This window comes from Dendrobates tinctorius, unplaced genomic scaffold (genome assembly GCF_039654945.1).
Source record: "Dendrobates tinctorius isolate UK_male_01 unplaced genomic scaffold, ASM3965494v1 ptg000035l, whole genome shotgun sequence".
In the NCBI taxonomy this organism is placed as follows: Eukaryota; Metazoa; Chordata; class Amphibia; order Anura; family Dendrobatidae; genus Dendrobates; species Dendrobates tinctorius.
In genome coordinates this window covers 40,515,343-40,538,721 of record NW_027361703.1, presented here as the reverse complement: position 1 = coordinate 40,538,721, position 23,379 = coordinate 40,515,343, and the positions used below count along the sequence as shown (strand labels likewise).

At 45.8% G+C, this 23,379-nt stretch overlaps 1 protein-coding gene across 4 annotated transcripts in view; it reads left to right on the top strand.

The window, feature by feature from the left end:
- Window positions 1–4,293: 4,293 nt before the first annotated feature.
- Window positions 4,294–23,379, top strand: part of ZNF800 (zinc finger protein 800) — a 113,730-nt gene continuing 94,644 nt past the window's right edge. For 2 of the 4 annotated variants that reach the window (XM_073573425.1, XM_073573423.1), the window contains exon 1: window positions 4,294–4,430. Coding sequence is in view for 1 of the 4 variants with exons in the window: in XM_073573424.1 (XP_073429525.1) it covers window positions 4,401–4,430 (30 nt within the window). In the remaining 3 variants the exon portion in view is untranslated. The remainder of the gene's footprint in view (window positions 4,431–23,379) is intronic. The other 2 variants (XM_073573424.1, XM_073573426.1) reach the window with 2 other exon arrangements.

Genomic DNA, 23,379 nt, shown 5'->3' with positions numbered 1-23,379 from the left:
GATCCCAACAGTACTATAAAGTTAAAATTAAAAATAGAGGATGTTCAAAGACTTAGAGATCAGTATGATAAAGACAATGATCGTACTAAGGATAGTTGGTGGTCAGACACCTTCTCCTTTCTTAATCCAGCTAATTGGTTTAAGGGTATTGGAGGCTGGATAGCTGGGATTATACTAAGTTTATTACGTATTGCCGTTTGTCTCCTTATAATATATGTGTTACTGAAACTTGTTTTTTGGTGTATCTCTGTATGCAAGAAAAGATGTAGAAATAGATAAGGAAGTTTGACTGTAAACAACAAGAATTTAACTATTATTCCTTTGAGTCCTAGGTTGACATCTCATTTCTGGCATGAAGGAGCGTACTCTTGCAATGATGGACGTGGCTTCAGTATCTGGGGGATGGAGAAGGTAGAAGACCTGTCTCCCTTGGGCAACCCGTCGGCCTGGGATAGTACCTGGTGAACGAGCCACTATCCGCTGTTGTTGCAGGATCCAGTGTTCCAGATTGTGGAAAATGAAGATGTCAAAGGGGGGAATGATAAGAACTGAATGAGTTAAATGAATTCTGCTGAACTTTATCTTTTCTTCGAGGAGATGTCTCAGACATCTCCCTTGTGAACCAAGGTCAAATATTTCCTGCTTACATGGCAAAGCTGTTGTAGAAGTAACTATTTTTCTTTTCTTTATTGCGCATGTCTGTAAATATCTAACTTCTTTATTATAAAAGGAGAAAGCTTGACTGAGGGGGCAGAGGCGCTCAGCAGGCATCCCGAGTTGTATCATACAGCTTGTGTCTGTGTAATTCTTCTCGACGGGGCAATCAATTAGAGACATATGGTGCCCTACACCCAAGAACATCGGTCCTTCAGATGAAAGAAGTATCTGAGGGATCCCGACAACTGGCACCTGAGGGCCATACATTGGCAGCTGAGATGGAATAGCCACTGGCACCTGAGGTGAATACACTGGTAGCTGAGGTCTATACATTGGCAGCTGAGATGGAATAGCCACTGGCACCTGAGGTGAATATACTGGCACCCGAGGTCCATACATTGGCAGCTGAGATGGAATAGCCACTGGCACCTGAGGTGAATACACTGGTAGCTGAGGTCTATACATTGGCAGCTGAGATGGAGCAGTCACCGGCACCTGAGGTGAATACACAGGTAGCTGAGATCCATACATTGGCAGCTGAGATGGAGCAGTCACCGGCACCTGAGGTGAATACACTGGTAGCTGAGGTCTATACATTGGCAGCTGAGATGGAGCAGTCACCGGCACCTGAGGTGAATACACTGGTAGCTGAGGTCTATACATTGGCAGCTGAGATGGAGCAGTCACCGGCACCTGAGGTGAATACACTGGTAGCTGAGGTCCATACATTGGCAGCTGAGATGGAATAGCCACTGGCACCTGAGGTGAATATACTGGCACCCGAGGTCCATACATTGGCAGCTGAGATGGAATAGCCACTGGCACCTGAGGTGAATACACTGGTAGCTGAGGTCTATACATTGGCAGCTGAGATGGAGCAGTCACCGGCACCTGAGGTGAATACACTGGTAGCTGAGGTCCATACATTGGCAGCTGAGATGGAATAGCCACTGGCACCTGAGGTGAATATACTGGCACCCGAGGTCCATACATTGGCAGCTGAGATGGAATAGCCACTGGCACCTGAGGTGAATACACTGGTAGCTGAGGTCTATACATTGGCAGCTGAGATGGAGCAGTCACCGGCACCTGAGGTGAATACACTGGTAGCTGAGGTCCATACATTGGCAGCTGAGATGGAATAGCCACTGGCACCTGAGGTGAATATACTGGCACCCGAGGTCCATACATTGGCAGCTGAGATGGAATAGCCACTGGCACCTGAGGTGAATACACTGGTAGCTGAGGTCTATACATTGGCAGCTGAGATGGAATAGCCACTGGCACCTGAGGTGAATACACTGGTAGCTGAGGTCTATACATTGGCAGCTGAGATGGAATAGCCACTGGCACCTGAGGTGAATATACTGGCACCCGAGGTCCATACATTGGCAGCTGAGATGGAATAGCCACTGGCACCTGAGGTGAATACACTGGTAGCTGAGGTCTATACATTGGCAGCTGAGATGGAGCAGTCACCGGCACCTGAGGTGAATACACAGGTAGCTGAGATCCATACATTGGCAGCTGAGATGGAGCAGTCACCGGCACCTGAGGTGAATACACTGGTAGCTGAGGTCTATACATTGGCAGCTGAGATGGAGCAGTCACCGGCACCTGAGGTGAATACACTGGTAGCTGAGGTCTATACATTGGCAGCTGAGATGGAGCAGTCACCGGCACCTGAGGTGAATACACTGGTAGCTGAGGTCCATACATTGGCAGCTGAGATGGAATAGCCACTGGCACCTGAGGTGAATATACTGGCACCCGAGGTCCATACATTGGCAGCTGAGATGGAATAGCCACTGGCACCTGAGGTGAATACACTGGTAGCTGAGGTCTATACATTGGCAGCTGAGATGGAGCAGTCACCGGCACCTGAGGTGAATACACTGGTAGCTGAGGTCCATACATTGGCAGCTGAGATGGAATAGCCACTGGCACCTGAGGTGAATATACTGGCACCCGAGGTCCATACATTGGCAGCTGAGATGGAATAGCCACTGGCACCTGAGGTGAATACACTGGTAGCTGAGGTCTATACATTGGCAGCTGAGATGGAGCAGTCACCGGCACCTGAGGTGAATACACTGGTAGCTGAGGTCCATACATTGGCAGCTGAGATGGAATAGCCACTGGCACCTGAGGTGAATATACTGGCACCCGAGGTCCATACATTGGCAGCTGAGATGGAATAGCCACTGGCACCTGAGGTGAATACACTGGTAGCTGAGGTCTATACATTGGCAGCTGAGATGGAATAGCCACTGGCACCTGAGGTGAATACACTGGTAGCTGAGGTCCATACATTGGCAGCTGAGATGGAATAGCCACTGGCACCTGAGGTGAATATACTGGCACCCGAGGTCCATACATTGGCAGCTGAGATGGAATAGCCACTGGCACCTGAGGTGAATACACTGGTAGCTGAGGTCTATACATTGGCAGCTGAGATGGAGCAGTCACCGGCACCTGAGGTGAATACACTGGTAGCTGAGGTCCATACATTGGCAGCTGAGATGGAATAGCCACTGGCACCTGAGGTGAATATACTGGCACCCGAGGTCCATACATTGGCAGCTGAGATGGAATAGCCACTGGCACCTGAGGTGAATACACTGGTAGCTGAGGTCTATACATTGGCAGCTGAGATGGAATAGCCACTGGCACCTGAGGTGACTACACTGGTAGCTGAGGTCCATACATTGGCAGCTGAGATGGAATAGCCACTGGCACCTGAGGTGAATATACTGGCACCCGAGGTCCATACATTGGCAGCTGAGATGGAATAGCCACTGGCACCTGAGGTGAATACACTGGTAGCTGAGGTCTATACATTGGCAGCTGAGATGGAGCAGTCACCGGCACCTGAGGTGAATACACTGGTAGCTGAGGTCCATACATTGGCAGCTGAGATGGAATAGCCACTGGCACCTGAGGTGAATATACTGGCACCCGAGGTCCATACATTGGCAGCTGAGATGGAATAGCCACTGGCACCTGAGGTGAATACACTGGTAGCTGAGGTCTATACATTGGCAGCTGAGATGGAGCAGTCACCGGCACCTGAGGTGAATACACAGGTAGCTGAGATCCATACATTGGCAGCTGAGATGGAATAGCCACTGGCACCTGAGGTGAATACACTGGTAGCTGAGGTCTATACATTGGCAGCTGAGATGGAGCAGTCACCGGCACCTGAGGTGAATACACAGGTAGCTGAGATCCATACATTGGCAGCTGAGATGGAGTAGCCATCAGCACTTGAGGTGAATATACTTTTAGCTGAGGTGAATACACTGGCACATGAGGTGAATACAAGTATACAGTGGCAGCTGAGATGGAGCAGCCACTGGCACCTGAAGTGAATACACTGGTAGCTGAGGAGAATCCCCACATCAGGTGCCAGTGTAGCAGTTAATGGCAGCTGAGCTGGTCCAGCCACTGGCAGCTATGGTGGAGTGGCGCGCAGCTAGTATCAGGTGAGGCAGTGCTCCCGCCGCCCGGTACCGGAGCTGGCCTCTTGTACCCCAACCCCACAACATACGCGCCTTGCACAGGGGCTATTCCCCTCAGTGTACACCACAGAGCCATGGTCCCCTGGCCAGGCGCCGCTTGATGACGCGCTGTCTCCTCCTCCTCCCTGCCCTGGGCTGGAGAGTCGGCAGGCTGCTGGCGGGGCGTTGCGCACGGTGAGAGCGCGTCGTTCGGTGGCTGTCTCGGTTGCGCTCTGTGGAGTCATGTTCCTGAGCCCATCTGCCCAGCCTGAGGTAATAACCGTGCGTTCATGCCTCTTCCCCCGCTCGCCTCCGCTATGGCCGCTTCCTGCGCCTGATGCGCTCCAGCGCGCTCTCTCCGTCCGGCCTTTCGTGGGTGTAATGGCTGGTGCTCCCACTCTCTGCTGTGTGGATGCTGCAGCGGGAGGACTGGCAGCCTGCACCTGCTGGCCCCGGCACCGCGTCAGTCCGGGGCTTCCTGTAATGGCACCGGCTGGGTTCCCTGCAGTCTGTGCCAGTTGTCAGGCACAGGAGAGGAGGGGGCAGAGCGCAGGTATTCAGCTGCACGACCCCTCTGCCCTGTACCGTGCCCACCCAGGGGGGGGAGAGCCCAGCACCCCCGTGAGTTGCCTAGAGGAGCCGGGGCACAGGGCGCTTCTCCAGCCCTGTGTGCGCAATGGTGGCGGCTGGAGCGCATGAGCCATTGTGCTGCAGCCTGCTGGGCGTACACCGGCGCCTCATGCCCACACTCCGCTCCCAGGCATTCTCACAGGGTGCTGGGCATGGCATGGAGGACACACTCCTCCTGGTAGAAGTTCGCAAACTTTAGTTACAAGTCAATAACGCTCCAGTGATTACAGACCTACTCCTGCCCCTAACCCCATAGCCACTTTTTTCTGGATCTAAATCGGAAAGGTTCCCATTCACCGTCAGCAACGGGCGCTCCTGAAAGTGATCCATATGGTTTGTTAATAAATGCTAATAAAGGAGGATTATTCAGAGGTTTATGATATTAATCTCAGATGGCAGCTTTGCTTACTGTATGTCAGTATACACATACGACCCCAGCATCAGCTTGGGATTTTACCTATTATGTATAAAACTATGCTAATAAAATGGTTTACCCCTAAAACTTGTACCCTTAGGCCTCTTTCACACATCAGTTTTTCGCCGTCAGGCGCGATCCGGCTTTTTTTTGTAAAACCGGATCCGGCAAAATGCAATGCCGGATCCAGTTTTTCCCCATTGACTTACATTAGCGCCGGATCGCGCCGGATGGCATTGCGTTTCATCCGTTTTTTGCCGGATCCGGCTACTTGTCTCATTCCGGCGTCTGGAAAAAACGGCTACTGTAACGGTTTTTGTCTCCGGCGAAAAAGCCGGAAGCGCCGGATCCGGCGCTTCCAGCTTTTTGCTACAATGAAAGTCTATGGGCGCCGGAATGCGCCGGATCCAGAAATAGACGGATCCAGCCACCGGATCCGTTTTTTTAAGTCTGCGCATGCTCAGATCCAATTGGCCAGCCCCCAGGAACAGATATAACCTGCTAGACGGATCCGGCAGAAAAACGGATCCGTTTCTACAGTTCTCCAAAATTTATGCCGGATCCGTTTTTTCTAAAAATAGCCGGATCCTGCCTGACGGCAAAAAACTGATGTGTGAAAGTAGCCTTAGGGTGTGCACACGTTGCGGATTCTGCAGCAGTTTCTGCTGCGGTGTACATTACCATTTAAGTCTATGCAAAATGAAAAACGCAGTGCACACGTTGCAGATTTTTCCACGGTTTTAAATCCCCAGCATGTCACTTCTTTGTGCGGATTCCGCAGCGGTTTGGCACCTGCACCATGACAGGTGTCAAACCACAGGGGAAAACCGCAGGCTAATCTGCAGTAAATCCGCAGATAAATCGCAGGTCTTGTAACCTGTGGATTTAGACAAATCTGCGCTGAAAAATCCGCAGCAGAATCCGCAATGTGTGCACACACCCTTAGTGTTCTAGTTGCCTCCTTTGTGCTGCAGAAATGAAAGGGAATTTTGGCAGCAGGATTTCACCCCCCCCCAAAAAAAAAACTATTTTAAATGTGCATATAGCTCTTGTAAGACAAGCAATACCTTGACCAGGCCAGTCCATTCCTCAATTACTGAGAAGTTAGCATTTTAAAGAATATGCAAATGAGGCTGAAGTGCTTTCAGTGTGTGCAAGCACTTCCCAATCTTGTGCTGTCAACAGCTCTATTCCTCACGCTGCTTTCTTCTGCTTGACCGTTCATTTGCTTGATGTTAAATAGCAAATAAACTGTCACTCAAGTGGAAGATGTCCCTTGGTGGACATAGAACTGGGGAGAATAGTGGCTTGGGAAGTGCTTCCACACACCGAAAGCACTTCAGTCTTAATTACATATTGATTCAAATGACATTTTCTCGGTAACATGACTGGACTGCCTAGTTAAAGATATTGGTGGACTTGTCTTTGCAAGAGGTACATCTTCTCTGGTGGTTGAAATTTTGATGAGCAAATATACTAGAATAGAATTGAATTCTCGAATATTATAAAATCCACAATTGCCAAAATGTAAATTTTTTTTTTTTTGTTCTTCGGTTGCCATTTTGCTGAGCTTGTAATAAGCTACTAAAAGGATGAAAAAATTATATGCACCACTAACTTCACTCAAGACTCACTCAGTCCTCACCATCACCCATCCCATCCTTGTATCTTTCGATCCCAAAGGGTGAATCCCCAAACCTCTTGACGCTAGGCCAGGACTTCTGGCTCTGATGAGGGACCATTTTGCCCATGCTAGGTCTTGGCCCACATCGGAAGTCCTGGCCTTGTGTGAGAGGCCCATGGATTCAATGCCTGTGATAGAACGATAAGATGAAGACCAAGACAGGTGATGATAAGGAACAGAGTGGCTGGAGAGGTTTTTTTTTTTTTTTTTTTTTTTTTTTTTAACGTATATTATTGTCGAGGGGGGGGGGGGGTCTGGTTGGATACCCCAGAGAATTATAAGGGCTAATCAATTTATGGAGAATAACTTCTCAGCTAATCGAGTTTTCTGGAATTCTGGCGAACAGGCAAATCCAAATTTTGCCTGTTCGCTGATCTCTACTTTAGGCCGGGGGTCACACTTGTGAGATACTAGCACGAGTCTTGCATCTCAATACCCGGCGCTGTTGTCGGCACTTGGACCAGATTGCTCAGCTGTTTAGAAATACATGCAGCTGGACACTCTGGTCGCGAGTGACGGCGTCAGTGCCGGGTATTGACCCCTGCCTTAGACAGTTCTTTAATCAAATAGGCTGATTAACAGGGCTGTGTAGTCAGTATAAAATGGACTGACTCCGACTCCTAGAAATGCAGATTGCGCTGTAAATGTTTTCATAAGAATTTGGGAAAGTTATGACATGTTCTCTAAATGTCTGTTCTAATCTTGATCTAAGGATCTCGGCTTTTAGTTGAGATGAATCTGTGCTGCACTTTATGTATTTGCTCAGTAGTGAGGCAGTGCTGTGGAGTCGGAGTCAGGGAAATTGAAAAGTTGGAGGTTTGGCTTAGCAACTCCACAGCAATGTTAAAGGGAATCTGTCACCCCATTTTTCGACTATGAGCTGCCGGCACCGACATCAGGGGCTTATCTATAGCATTCTGTAATGCTGTAGATAAGCCCCTGAAGTAACCTGAAAGAGAAGAAAAAGGAGTTCGATTATACTCACCGGGGGGGGGGGGGTCCGGTCTTGGTTTGATGGGTGTTGCGGTCCAGCACCTCCCATCTTCTAATGGTGACGTCCTCTTTGCTGCCTGTCGTGGCCCCAGCGCAGGCATACTGCTATGCCCTGTTGAGGGCAGAGCAGAATACTGCAGTGCGCAGGCGCCGGACCTCTCCCGCAAAGAAGAGGATGTCACCATTAGAAGATGGGAGGCGCCGGACCAGATGGCGACACCCATCCACCCATCGGACCAGACCGAACGCCAGGGTGAGTATAATCTAACAATTTTTTTTTTCTTTTTCTTTCAGGTTACATCGGGAGCTTATCTACAGCATTACAGAATGCTGTAGATAAATCCCTGATGTTGGTGCAGGCAGCTTAGGCCTGTTTCACACATCAGTTTTTTGGCGTCCGCCAAAGTGTGAAAAAACGGATCCGTTTCCGTTTTGCCACAAACTGATGCTATCGGATCCGTTTTTTTGGACGGATCCGCTTTAGCCACTAATGCAAGTCTATGGGGAAAAAAACGGATCCGCCAAAAAAAAATGGCGGATCCGTTTTTTTTTCCCAAAACGGCGGATTTTGACGGACGTCAAAAAACGGATGTGTTATCCACCCCTTATAGTCGAAAAATTGGGTGACAGACTCCCTTTAATTAGGGTGCTTGGTGCACAAGCCAACCAGCTATGCCAATCATCCAATCATCAGTGAGACAAGCGGGGAATGCCTGAAACCAGCAGGCGGCTCAGAGGTTTAACCATGCCAAGAAGTGCACTGAGCACTAGGGTGACCGGATCTCATATGGGGGGGGGGGGAAATGTCGGAATCTTGTTCGTCTGGACCCCACAAAACGATTCCCCTTTCCAGATATTGAGAGAGCCAAAATTTGAGCTCGATCAAACGACGTTAACCCGTGCCGCTCGTCGCTCAAAGTTTGAAAAAAATCCAAATTGAGGTATTTTAAGATTTAGGTATTTTGCATAGTCTGTTAGACTATAAAGAATGTGACAACAACATTGCAGAAATAGCCCTGACCAAATTTTCGAACCATTTGTGGTATTTGAATGCAGAGTTGGTGGGATTATCGTTTTTTGATCCCACCATTACAGACAATGAAAAGTTGTTAATGGCTAATAAATTGCTCAGTAGCACAGATGAACCATCAGAGCACGCTAACCTACATGAGTTGATAATTTTACGTAGTTATCTTATCTATTCTAGAGCTTTTGTTAAAGTAGTTTTTGAAACGTCAGAATATAATGCTCGGCATTTGCTTACAACTTGCAGGACATATTGCTTTGTTCTTCATCTTTTGTCAGAAGGTCGTTAAAGTCGGTTACTTCCTACCTCTTTTAATTTTTCTTTCCTAACTTTTGGATTTACAACCCTAGCGTGCTCTGATGGTTCATCTGTGCTACTGAGCAATTTATTAGCCATTAACAACTTTTCATTGTCTGTAATGGTGGGATCAAAAAACGATAATCCCACCAACTCTGCATTCAAATACCACAAATGGTTCGAGAATTTGGTCAGGGCTATTTCTGCAATGTTGTTGTCACATTCATTATAGTCTAACAGACTATGCAAAATACCTAAATCTTAAAATACCTCAATTTGGATTTTTTCAAACTTTGAGCGACGAGCGGCACAGGTTAACGTCGTTTGATCGAGCTCAAATTTTGGCTCTCTCAATATCTGGAAAGGGGAATAGTTTTGTGAGGTCCAGATGGACAAAATTCCGACATCGATTTTTTGCGGTCACCCTACTGAGCACACTACAACCCCTGGCAAAAATTATGGAATTTCCGGCCTTGGAGGATGTTCATTCAGTTGTTTAATTTTGAAAAAAAGCAGATAACAGACATGGCACAAAACTTAACTCAATTCAAATGGCAACTTTCTGGCTTTAAAAACACTAAAAGAAATCAAGAACAAAAAATGTGGTAGTCCGTAATGGTTAGTTTTTTAAACCAAACATAGGGGAAAAATTATGGAATCACTAAATTCTGAGGAAAAAATTATGGAATCATCCTGTAAATTGTCATTCCCAAAACTAACACCTGCGTCAAATTAGATCTGCTCATTAGTCTGCATCTAGAAAGGAGTGAGCACACCTTGGAGAGCTGTTGCACCAAGTGGACTAACATGAATCATGGCTCCAACATGATTATTTTAATTTGCATCTTTTTTAAAGCCTGTTTGATATGCGTGCCTGGCTATTCTTATGTTCGCCATTATGGGTGGAGTTTGTGAGTTCCAGATGTTTTTGACTGATTCATCAATTGGGACTTTTTACAAAAGTCACACAAATTGCTTGTAAATGTTCTCAATTCCCCCCCCCCCCCCCCCCACGCACCCCAAGAGGATTTTATGTACTCCAGAAATGTTGGTACAATTTTTGCATCACTTTGCAAAGAGTAAGTTTTTGCTTTAAAAAGTCAAAACAGGTCAAAAACAAATATAAGGACCTTTTTTTTTTTTTTTTTTTACTTGGCACACTATTCATGATGCGGGTAGGTACATAAAATGGCAATGAATATCACAATATAAAAAATGAAAAGTGACTTAAAAAACAAAACGTGAATGATGAATCTGGACCCATATGTTTAGTTTATACTGTCAGCACACACTATTTAATGTTTTCCTGTTGGTAAGTCAGATTTACAAGTTAACATAGTGATCTAAATGGGCTTCATAGGGGACACGTTTTGTCACAAGTTCTTTTATGTATGGGGTAACAAGTCTCCTACATAAAAGTATTCATTAGGGAAAATGTAATTGAGCCTCTTGATATATGCCAAAGGGGCTGCCTTTTGAAACTTCATTCAGGGTCCCCCAACTATCTGAAATTCGGGACTTTGGACCACCCTGTTTTGTAGTGACATAGCATCCAGTGATAATGATAGCTCATTGACATTATGAAAAATGGGCCAGTGTCAGTGGATCAAGTTATTCATTACAAAGTTTATTTTTCCAAATTAGATGATTTCATGCTTGTTTGTGAAAGTTGTGCATTCTTTTCAATCTGTTTCAATATCGGAGAAAAACTTGTGCGATACATGAAATGTTTTGTGACAAAAGTATAGACGATAGCTACTGCAAGTAGTCTTGTGAGACAAATCTAAAGCTATTTTCAGTTTCCAAATGTATCTTGACAGCACATTTTATAGTTATATCCGTGAGTATTTTGAATTACGCATACTTTTATCTAAGCCACATTTAGGGTATGTTCGCACGTGGCTTTTTGGATGCGGTTTTTTTCTTATGCAAATTTTCAGCTGCATTTTACATTACCAGCAAAGTCTGAGATTTCAGAAGTCTCACACACGTAGGTTGTCTTTTTTTGTCCTCAGTATTTTGTGCTTTTCTTGGTTTTTGCACAATGGAGCATGTCACTTCTTTCAGTGTTTTTCACTCATTGAAAATAATGGGTGGTGAAAAAAAGCAGCAAAAGCGCAGGTATAAGGTTTTGCTGCATTTTTTGTGCCAGAACTTTATGAAGTAGAATCAGATTTTTTTTGTCACTAAACTTTATTAGCATGCACAAAAACATCACGTGTGGACATAGACTGTTACACAATCCTATATTAGGCTATATAAAGGGTCTTTACAACCTATAGAGAAGGAATCTCAGGTAGCTACCATAAGTGACAAGGTCCTTTTGTAAGGTATTTATACATTCTTGTGTTTCTCATAGGGTCTTGAGTAAGGTAATGTACGCTGTGCTGCGCTCTACACAAAACTGTTCTATTTCAGTTTGTAATAATGACGGCTAGTACACTCTTGCCACATTGGAGGGTGCTATTTCTCAACGCTTCTCATGGCCTAAATACTGTCTGATTCCAGCCTCTCTTCCAACCCCTGCAATCTGATGTTTGATAACTTATGGTCAGACCTGCAGGCTGAAACATCAGGACAGTTTGTACAAATGATCTAATAAGGCTAGTTTCACACTAGCGTATGGAGGAGCTGCTGAAGGCTGCGGGCTTCCTCCGTGAAGCTCCATCCCCTGCTACGCCTCCTCCGTGAAGCTCCATCCCCTGCTACGCCTCCTCCGTTCAGCCCCGCCTCTGTCGTCATGCAACCTGCGTAAGCTACCTTTAGCATTAGGTACGCAGGCTGTGCCGATGAATGTGGATGCCTCCGCATGCATCTTTTTGACGATGCGGCGACCTGCGCCAAACGCAACGTATTAACTGCACACGCCCGAGAACTGTTGGAACAACGCTGGCGCCCTCCGGCATCCAACACAGGAGGAGAAGGAGGAGATGGTGCCGGGACGCTACAGGGGGGTTGATAGCTGGGAGGCGGTTTAAACAGAGGGACACGCCATACCTCTTTGTCAGATTCCATGTATGAGGACCTAGTTATAAAAGTCAATATTTCGCCGTTAATGGGGAGTCAGAAACAGAAGAGCCACCTTCACAGAATGCAGTCTTAGTGCTGCTGCAGGTGGCTATTTTAGTTAAAGACGCCCTGGGGGGGGGGATGACAGGTTCCCTTTAATGGTGTTGCTCAAGAGCCGGGGGCTGACACTCAATACCCACATTTTGCCATGAATGGGGAGATGATATATCTTGTCACCAAACTGAGAGGAGAGATAATTGAGCAGTTACTGGTGCCAGGGCCATACATATGCACAGTGTTAGAAATGGCCCATACACATGTTAGGTGGTCACGTGGTTGTAGAGAAAACCCAGGAACAGATTCTCCAGAGGTTCTACTGGCCCGGTTGTCACCGTGATATTGTGAATTTCTTTAGGTCCTGTCCCGCCTGCCAACTGACATCGCCAGTGGCCCTTTTTCGTAGCCCCTTGGTGCCGTTGCCCATGATTGAGGTACCGTTTGATCACATAACCATGGATCTAGTAGGACCCTTGGTCTAGTCTGCCAGAGGACATGAGAATATCCTGGTGATACTGGACTATGCTACACGATTCGTAACTCCTCCACCAAGTGTATCGCTTGTGGTCCAGACAGACGTGTTGGATGTCAGGCTGAGAGCTGTCTTGTCCCAAGAGGTGAACTGGGAAGAGCACCCCATATGGTATCTCAGCCGAAAGTTGTCATCCTTCGAAAAAAACTACTCCATAGTGGAGAAGGAATGTTTAGCCATCAAATGAGCTTTGGACTCTCTAAGGCAGTGGTCCCCAACCTTTTTTGCACCGGGGACCGGTTTCAAGCAAGACCATTCTTCCATGGCCCGGCAGGGCGGGGATGGAGGTGTGGCAGGGGCGGGGCTTTGGTCATAAGGGGGCGGGGCTATGGACACGGTTGTAGTGTAGCAGTGCATACTTATAATTAAATAACATTTATAATGTGACTCAACTCACCATAGGTTTTGAATAAGTGCTCCATCACCCCCTTCTCCCCATCATTGCCTTCACCCCATCACTCCCTTCTCCCCATCATTGTCTTCTCCCCATCACTGCTGTCTCCCCATCATTGCCTTCACCCCATCATTCCCCTCTCCCCATCATTGCCTTCACCCCATCACTGCCATCTCTCCATCATTGCCTTCACCCCATCACTGCTGTCTCCCCATCATTGCCTTCACCCCATCACTGCTGTCTCCCCATCATTGCCTTCACCCCATCACTGCTGTCTCCCCATCATTGCCTTCACCCCATCACTGCTGTCTCTCCATCATTGCCTTCACCCCATCACTGCCGTCTCTCCATCATTGCCTTCACCCCATCACTGCTGTCTCTCCATCATTGCCTTCACCCCATCACTGCTGTCTCCCCATCATTGCCTTCACCCCATCACTGCTGTCTCCACATCATTGCCTTCACCCCATCACTGCTGTCTCTCCATCATTGCCTTCACCCCATCACTGCCGTCTCTCCATCATTGCCTTCACCCCATCACTGCCATCTCCCCATCATTGCCTTCACCCCATCACTGCCATCTCTCCATCATTGCCTTCACCCCATCACTGCTGTCTCCCCATCATTGCTTTCACCCCATCACTGCTGTCTCCCCATCATTGCCTTCACCCCATCACTGCTGTCTCCCCATCATTGCCTTCACCCCATCACTGCCGTCTCCCCATCATTGCCTTCACCCCATCACTGCTGTCTCCCCATCATTGCCTTCACCCCATCACTGCTGTCTCTCCATCATTGCCTTCACCCCATCACTGCTGTCTCCCCATCATTGCCTCCACCCCATCACTGCCGTCTCCCCATCATTGCCTTCACCCCATCACTGCTGTCTCCCCATCATTGCCTTCACCCCATCACTGCTGTCTCTCCATCATTGCCTTCACCCCATCACTGCTGTCTCCCCATCATTGCCTTCACCCCATCACTGCCTTCTCCCCATCATTGCCTTCACCCCATCACTCCCCTCTCCCCATCATTGCCTTCACCCCATCACTCCCTTCTCCCCATCATTGCTTTCACCCCATCACTCCCTTCTCCCCATCATTGCCTTCACCCCATCACTGCCGTCTCTCCATCATTGCCTTCACCCCATCACTCCCCTCTCCCCATCATTGCCTTCACCCCATCACTCCCTTCTCCCCATCATTGCCTTCACCGCATCACTCCCTTCTCCCCATCATTGCCTTCACCCCATCACTCCCCTCATGGCCTTCTCCTCATGTCCCCATCTCCTCCAGGGCCAGGCTACACAAACACAGACCAACACACACACACACACACACACACACAGACATACATGTACACACATTATACACACACACAGACAGACATACATATACACACACACACCACCTCTCTCCTCTCACCTGTCCGCCGCCCGCGCTTCCTCGCACTGACACAGCAGCGGCCGCGCTCCTCTCTGTGTCAGTCAGAGACAGGAAGCGCGGGCGGCGGGCAGGAAGCTGGATGGGTCCTTGCAGCTCCGCTCCTGCTATTCCCTCTTGCAGGCAGCGGAGCTGCTTGATCGCTCCCTGCCCGCCGCTAAGAGCTGCTGCGCGCCGCCCCAGCCCCCGCTATGCCACTGACCGCCCCTGGCTCACCTTGTGTCCGCGGACCGGCAAGGGCACTGCAGCGGCCCGGTGCTGGGCCGCGGACCGGCGGTTGGGGACCCCTGCTCTAAGGTACTACCTCTTGGGCAGGAAGTTAAGACTGGTGTCAGACCATGCCCCTGTGAAGTGGATTAGGGAGAAAAAGGGAACAATACCCGAGTAACCAGGTGGCTCCTAATAATTGAGGATTTCAGCTTCCATGTAGAGCATAGGTCAGGGAAACTGAATGGCAATACTGATGCTCTGTCGAGGATCCACTGTTTGTTGGCAGAAGGTGCCAAGTCCCCCGGCTTTGGGCAGACGGGGAGGGTTTGTTAAATAGCCCTCCGGACAAGTCCTTGAGGGGAGATATGTGTCATCTTGGCTGTTAGCTGCGGTGATGTGAGCTCGGAAGTATGCTCCAGCACATACAGCGCTGAGAGAATTTGTTTGGGCCGCTCCAGGGCCGGGTTTTTCGAGTGGTCTTAAGACATGGGTGGGAATAACCGCTCACATATCCCCACCCCAGGGGCATGGTTTGGTGAATAAAATGGAGGCCAATAGTCTCATTCAGTGTCAGGCTGGAGGTTTGGAGACCTCCATTGTGTGTGTGCTAAAGACTCTGACCTGTGCAGGCCGATCCACTGTACTATATGGAGTGTTTATTTTTCTATTTGTTACTTTGTTCCGGAAAATGCTGCTCATTTGTTTTTCCTAACCAGAGCAGTTTGTCATTTGAATAAACTTAGACGTTCCAGTGATACAGCTCCCTGTGCCTACATCAACTGCAGCCGAGTGAGTACAGATCCCGACAAAGGTCATAAAAGGGGCATTTCAATGTCTAATTTTTTTTTTTTCAAATATCTAATTTCCCTTGTAATGAGGGCTGGCTTGCTATCCTCAGTTAGAGTAGAAATTCATCCTCTTGCCTGCATGGCAAAGCTAACTAGTTCTCCTAGGACCCAGAAGCTCCTGCTGTCTCCCTACACCGAGCGAACACTTGTACAGCACTAGGTATATAGCAATCGGAAATGCAGAGAAGGTAACAAACCCTCTCTGCCTTCTTTTTGCGTAGTCTTGCTGTCCCCAGTACTAAAACTGCACAATCTGGCGCAGCTACGTTAATATTCAATGATGTTTTAGAATTTATAGTCTATGGGCAGTCCAGAAGTAGTTAAATTAGCTGCATGCAATTCTTCCTATCCGATTTTCATTGCGGCTTCACACTTTGCAGTGCGTAGGATGAAATCACAAATGATGTCATTAACATAATTAAAATGCAATACATTCACGACATCAGCAGGCCATATGTTGCTCGTGTTTCTGTGAACAGCTTGCTGGGGCGAATTGGTGTTACTATGGCCTGCAGTGTTTCCGGACTTGTTTCCCATCTAACACATCTTGTTTGTACAGTGCCTTGCAAAAGTATTTGGCCCCCCTGGAACTTTTCAACCTTTTCCCACATATCGTGCTTCAAACATAAAGATACCAAATGTAAATTTTTGAGGAAGAATCAACAATAAGTGGAACACAATTGTGAAGTTGAATGAAACTTATTGGTTATTTTAAATTTTTGTGGAAAGTCAAAAACTGAAAAGTGGGGCGTGCAATATTATTCGGCCTCTTAGCTTTCAGTGCAGCAAACTCACTCCAGATGTTCATTGTGGATCTCTAAATGATCCAATGTTGTCCTAAATGACTAATGATGATAAATATAATCCACCTGTGTGTAATCAAGTCTCTGTATAAATGCACCTGCTCTGTGATAGTCTCAGGGTTCTGTTTGAAGCACAGAGAGCATCATGAAGATCAAGGAACTCAACAGGCAGGTCCGTGATACTGTTGTTGAGAAGTTTAAAGCCTGATTTGGATACAAAATGATTTCCAAAACTGTAAACATCCCAAGGAGCACTGTGCAAGTAATCATATTGAAATGGAAGGAGTATCATACCACTGCAAATCTACCAAGACCCGGGCGTCCCTCTAAACCAGGTATGGGGAACCTCAGGCCCCAGGGCCATTTACGGCCCTCGATGACCTTTTATCAGGCCCCCGGGCAGATTCTCAGGGACCGCATTCTTGGGCATGGAGCTGTATTTTGATTGCCACAAACTCATTAATTTTTTCTTGCTCTGTCAGCACACACATGCAGTGTTCACTAATGAACACTGAAGGGCATGCAATGAAAGATTACATCCTGACACCAGTGCCAGAGTCAGGATGTAATTTGTGGGCGGAGTTTGTACGGCCCCCCGAAGGATGGTATAAATATCCAAATGGCCCTTGGCAGAAAAAAGATTCCCCACCCCTGCTCTAAACCTTCATCTCAAACAAGGAGAAGACTGATCAGAGATGCAGCCAAGAGGCCCATGATCATTCTGGATGAACTGCAGAGATCTACAGCTGAGGTGGGACAGTCTGTCCATAGGACAACGATCAGTCGTACACTGCACAAATCTGGCCTTTATGGAAGAGTGGCAAGAAGAAAGCAATTTCGCAAAGATATCCATAAAAAGTGTCATTTAAAGTTTGCAGCAAGCCACCTGGGAGACGCATCAAACATGTGGAAGAAGGTGCTCTGGTCAGATGAAACCAGAATCAAACTTTTTGACAAAAATGCCAAACGATATGTTTGGCGTAAAGGCAACATAGCTCATCACCCTGAACACACCATCCCCACTGTCAAACATAGTGGTGGCAGCATCATGGTTTGGGCCTGCTTTTCTTCAGCAGAGACAGGGAAGATGGTTAAAATTGATGGGAAGATGGATGGAGCCAAATACAGGACCATTCTTGAAGAAAACCTGTTGGAGTCTGCAAAAGACCTGAGACTGGGACGGAGATTTGTCTTCCAACAAGACAATGATCCCAAACATAAAGCAAAATCTACAATGGAATGGTTCACAAATAAACATATCCAGGTGTTAGAATGGCCAAGTCAAAGTCCAGACCTGAATCCAATCGAGAATCTGTGGAAAGAGCTGAAAACTGCTGTTCACAAACAATCTCCATCAAAGCTCACTGAGCGCGAGCTGTTTGCCAAGGAAGAATGGGCAAGAATTTCAGTCTCTCGATGTACAAAACTGATAGAGACATACCCCAAGCAACTTGCAGCTGTAATCGCAGCAAAAGGTGGCGCAACAAAGTATTAAGTTAAAGGGGCCGAATAATGTACGCCCCACTTTTCAGTTTTTGACTTTCCACAAAAATTTAAAATAACCAATAAATTTCGTTCAACTTCACAATTGTGTCCCACTTGTTGTTGATTCTTCACCAAAAATTTACATTTGGTATCTTTATGTTTGAAGCATATGTGGGAAAAGGTTGAAAAGTTCCAGGGGACCGAATACTTTTGCAAGGCACTGTAATTGGTCTTCAATTACATAGGGAGCTGTCAGCATAGGATTTTGATTATTTGTGTGTCCAAGTGACCAGCATGTTAGAACATTTATCAGACAAACAATAACACATGCTTTGGCATGCTATTAACAAGATTAAGTACACTTATTTTTGCACATTGCACTTTTACACAATACTGAATAAATGGAGAAATTTTCAACGTTTGGTTTCCTTGTTTTCATCATCATTTGCATAACATTAACATGTTTCTTGATACTGTGATTTTCATAATTCCGCAACTTTCCTTTTTCGCACTACAATTTCAGTGTTGAAGAGTGTATTTAATAAATCCATTATAACAGTGTCATTTGTGGAGAACTGGTGCATAGCAAATATGCTGCAAATTTTCAAAAAGGGGTCAAAAACGGATTCCAGAAAAAGAAGGGCTGTTTAAGTTTAACCGCAATTATAGCCAAAAGCTGAGATTTTTTAGAGTTGATCGTGATAGGAATAACTTCATAACACAGCAGAAACATGGGTTATTGAATATTGATATTGAAGGATTTGACCAGTCAGACTAAACTGGTAAGATTTTATCAGGAAGTACGGCAAGTTCTAGACTAGCGCAGGGATATGTGGACTTTTCAAAGGAATATGAGGACAGTGGGACTAGGAAAAATGGGGTAACCATTAGGTCAGTGATAGGAAACAAAAAGGGGTTATTAAAGGGATTGTACAGTCGTTGGACAACTTCCCTCATGTGAAGTAAAAAAAAGCTTCTACTCGCCTCCTGCATCGGTGCTGTTCAGTGACCTGCCTTACCTTTCTATTCCACGTACATTCTGCAGCCGCTGAAGGGCTGCTTTCCTCACACTTCCCTTCAATGAAATTTGAACGTCTGATGTAAGTGTGAGCAAAGCAGCCTATTAGTAATACTTGATTGGCTACAGTACATATGGCATAACATTTTCCGACGAGCCCTGGAAGATGCGGTGCCAACACTGTTTGAATGGTTTATACAAAGAGGAACGCGAGTCCATGCTATTCGATAAAAATCCACATTTTTTTTTATTCATAAAAGGGTTTAAACATAACAGTGACAGTAGAGCCAGAGTAAACGGAGCAAAGGGTGTTATATATAGTGCCTACAAGTAGTATTCAACCCCCTGCAGATTTAGCAGGTTTACACATTCGGAATTAACTTGGCATTGTGACATTTGGACTGTAGATCAGCCTGGAAGTGTGAAATGCACTGCAGCAAAAAAGAATGTTATTTCTTTGTTTAATTTTATTTTAAATTGTGAAAAGTTTATTCAGAGGGTCATTTATTATTCAACCCCTCAAACAACCAGAATTCTGTTTGGTTCCCCTAAAGTATTAAGAAGTATTTCAGGCACAAAGAACAATGAGCTTCACATGTTTGGATTAATTATCTCTTTTTCCAGCCTTTTCTGACTATTTAAGACCCTCCCCAAACTTGTGAACTGCACTCATACATGGTCAACATGGGAAAGACAAAGGAGCATTCCAAGGCCATCAGAGACAAGATCGTGGAGGGTCACAAGGCTGGCAAGGGGTACAAAACCCTTTCCAAGGAGTTGGGCCTACCTGTCTCCACTGTTGGGAGCATCATCCGGAAGTGGAAGGCTTATGGAACTACTGTTAGCCTTCCACGGCCTGGACCGCCTTTGAAAGTTTTCTCCCGTGCCGAGGCCAGGCTTGTCCGAAGAGTCAAGGCTAACCCAAGGACAACAAGGAAGGAGCTCCGGGAAGATCTCATGGCAGTGGGGACATTGGTTTCAGTCAATACCATAAGTAACGTACTCCACCGCAATGATCTCCGTTCCAGACGAGCCCGTAAGGTACCTTTACTTTCAAAGCGTCATGTCAAGGCTCGTCTACAGTTTGCTCATGATCACTTGGAGGACTCTGAGACAGACTGGTTCAAGGTTCTCTGGTCTGATGAGACCAAGATCGAGATCTTTGGTGCCAACCACACACGTGACGTTTGGAGACTGGATGGCACTGCATACGACCCCAAGAATACCATCCCTACAGTCAAGCATGGTGGTGGCAGCATCATGCTGTGGGGCTGTTTCTCAGCCAAGGGGCCTGGCCATCTGGTCCGCATCCATTGGAAGATGGATAGCACGGCCTACCTGGAGATTTTGGCCAAGAACCTCCGCTCCTCCATCAAGGATCTTAAGATGGGTCGTCATTTCATCTTCCAACAAGACAACGACCCAAAGCACACAGCCAAGAAAACCAAGGCCTGGTTCAAGAGGCAAAAAATCAAGGTGTTGGAGTGGCCTAGTCAGTCTCCTGACCTTAACCCAATTGAAAACTTGTGGAAGGAGCTCAAGATTAAAGTCCACATGAGACACCCAAAGAACCTAGATAACTTGGAGAAGATCTGCATGGAGGAGTGGGCCAAGATAACTCCAGAGACCTGTGCCGGCCTGATCAGGTCTTATAAAAGACGATTATTAGCTGTAATTGCAAACAAGGGTTATTCCACAAAATATTAAACCTAGGGGTTGAATAATAATTGACCCACACTTTTATGTTTAAAATTTATTAAAATTTAACTGAGCAACATAATTTTTTGGTTTGTAAGATTTATGCATCTGTTAATAAATCCTGCTGTTGTGTGAAGTTTGAAGGCTCTAACTTATTTGCATCTTATCAAACCTGCTAAATCTGCAGGGGGTTGAATACTACTTGTAGGCACTGTATGTAAAGTAAACCAAGGGTAGATGCCAGCAAAGTGATAAGTGCTGAATATATGATGATAACCATCCTATTGACAGTCAGGGTGGTAATACATATGGTAGTTATAGCCTTATCCACACATGCAATTCGAAGATACATGGTTAAGTGCGCTCTGCCTTTGGAGGAAACTCCCAAACATCCATGGGACTGTAAAACATCGTATTTACATTGTTTATCAGCGTATATATTATAACCCTCTATGCTAGACTGTACAATACGTATATTTTGTTGTGCATAAATGAGGTACATGGGGTGGTGTGAAAGATATTTACAAATGTGCTTTTATATAGCATGCAATGTATATTTGGAACTGTTATTCCCTTTATATGCACACTACATTACGTACGCTTTTGTCCCATGTATTCTTCAAATCCTGTACTAGTGCACTTTATTCACATGCATTTAATCATGTGTTATTTAGGCGATGCACACGCGTGCGCGCTTCCTCCTGGGGTCCTGTCCTGTGCGCCCTCCTATCTCTTCTATCTGGTGCGGCTGCACATACGCTGGTGCATATACGATGAGCCCTGCATCGTGAATGGTTCCGGACGATCATCTGATCGGAGGAACCGGACATATATAGAAAACCTAAAATGTAAAGCCACGCCCTTGAGGAAGCTACCGAAAAGCGAAACGTGCATTGGGGGTAGAGAGCTGGGGTGTAGCTCCAACTATACCAATGGGTAATGCCCGCTGTACCTGACATATGCCTTTATGTTATTGCCATCCTTTATTTAAACTTTTGATTTATATAACTACATGTCATTGGTGTTGCTATGCATATTGTTACTCTTGACTTCCAGTGTGAGGGTTAACATGGATGTGCAATTATATCCAATTCAGCTTAAATATTCATACTAATACATATTTGCCATGCATATAATGCTGCACTGAATACTTAACAATATATGTGCAGTATAACTACCATATATATTACCACCCTGACTTTCAATAAGATGTTTATTATATACAGCTCTGGCACAAATTAAGAAACCACTGCACAGTTTTGTAAAAATCAGCTTCTCTACATGTCTGACAGCCATTCAATTCCAGTGTCCATTGAATTGCAACCAGAGTACACCTCATTCTACTTAATGTGCTTCTGATTAGGTGATCACCTGAACCAAATCTTATTTAACGAAGGAAAGTATAAAAAACCCTGCTGTGGTGTTCACAATCCTCTTGTAATAGGACAAGCTGGATGGCAAAACAAGTGCTAGTAATATCCCAAAAGTAATAGGAATGAAAAAATAACTTTTAACCATGCCAAAGGAGTTGAAAAGTCTTGAGTGAGGAAAAGAAGGGCTCAATTCTGGCTCTACTACCAGAGGGATACAGTGAGTGTCATGTTGCCTCCATCCTTAAAATTTCTAAGACAGCAGTCCATTGCAACAAGGTCAAGCAGCAGACATTGGGGACAACAAAGCTACTGACCGGCAGAGGGCGAAAAGCTAGAAAAAATCCTTTCATCAATGAGCAGCAAAGAAGACCCAGGCTGAAGTTTGCCAAAGACCGTAAGGATTGGACCATAGAGGACTGGGGTAAGGTAGTCTTCTCGGATGAGTCTAATTTTCAACTTTGCCCAACACCTGGTTGTCTAATGGTTAGACGGAGAACTGGAGAGGCGTACAAGCCAAAAGTGTCTTGCACCCACTGTGAAATTTGGTGAATGATTGGTGATGATGTGGGGATACTTCAGCAAGGCTGGGATTGGGAAGGTTAACCCCTTTACTCCCAAGGGTGGTTTGCATGTTAGTGCCCAGGCCAATTTTTACAATTCTGACCACTGTCCCTTTATGAGGTAATAACTCTGGAACGTTTCCATGGATCCCAGTGATTCTGACGTTGTTTTCTTGTGACATATTGTACTTCATTTTAGTGGTAAAATTTCATTCATATAACTTGCGTTTATATGTGTAAAAAAAACAGAAATTTGGCGAAAACTTTGAAAATGTCGCAATTTTCCAACTTTGAATTTTTATGCTCTTAAATCACAGCGATATGGCACTAAAAAAACTTAATAAGTAACATTTCCCACATGTTTACTTTACATTAGCACAATTTGGGAACCAAAATTTTTTTTTTAGTTAGGAAGTTATAAGGGTTAAAAGTTGATCAGCGATTTCTCATTTTTACAACACCATTTTATTTTTAGGGAGCACCTCACATTTGAAGTCACTTTGCGGGGTCTATATTATAGAAAATTACCCTAAAGTGACACCATTCTAAAAACTGCACCCCTCAAGGTACTCAAAACCAGATTCAAGAAGTTTATTAACCCTTCAGGTGCTTCACAGGAATTTTTTGAATGTTTAAAAAAAATGAACATTTAACTTTTTTTCACATAAAAAATTCAGGTTCGTTTTTTTTATTTTACCAAGGGTATCAGGAGAAATTGGACTGCAAAAGTTATTGTGCAATTTGTCC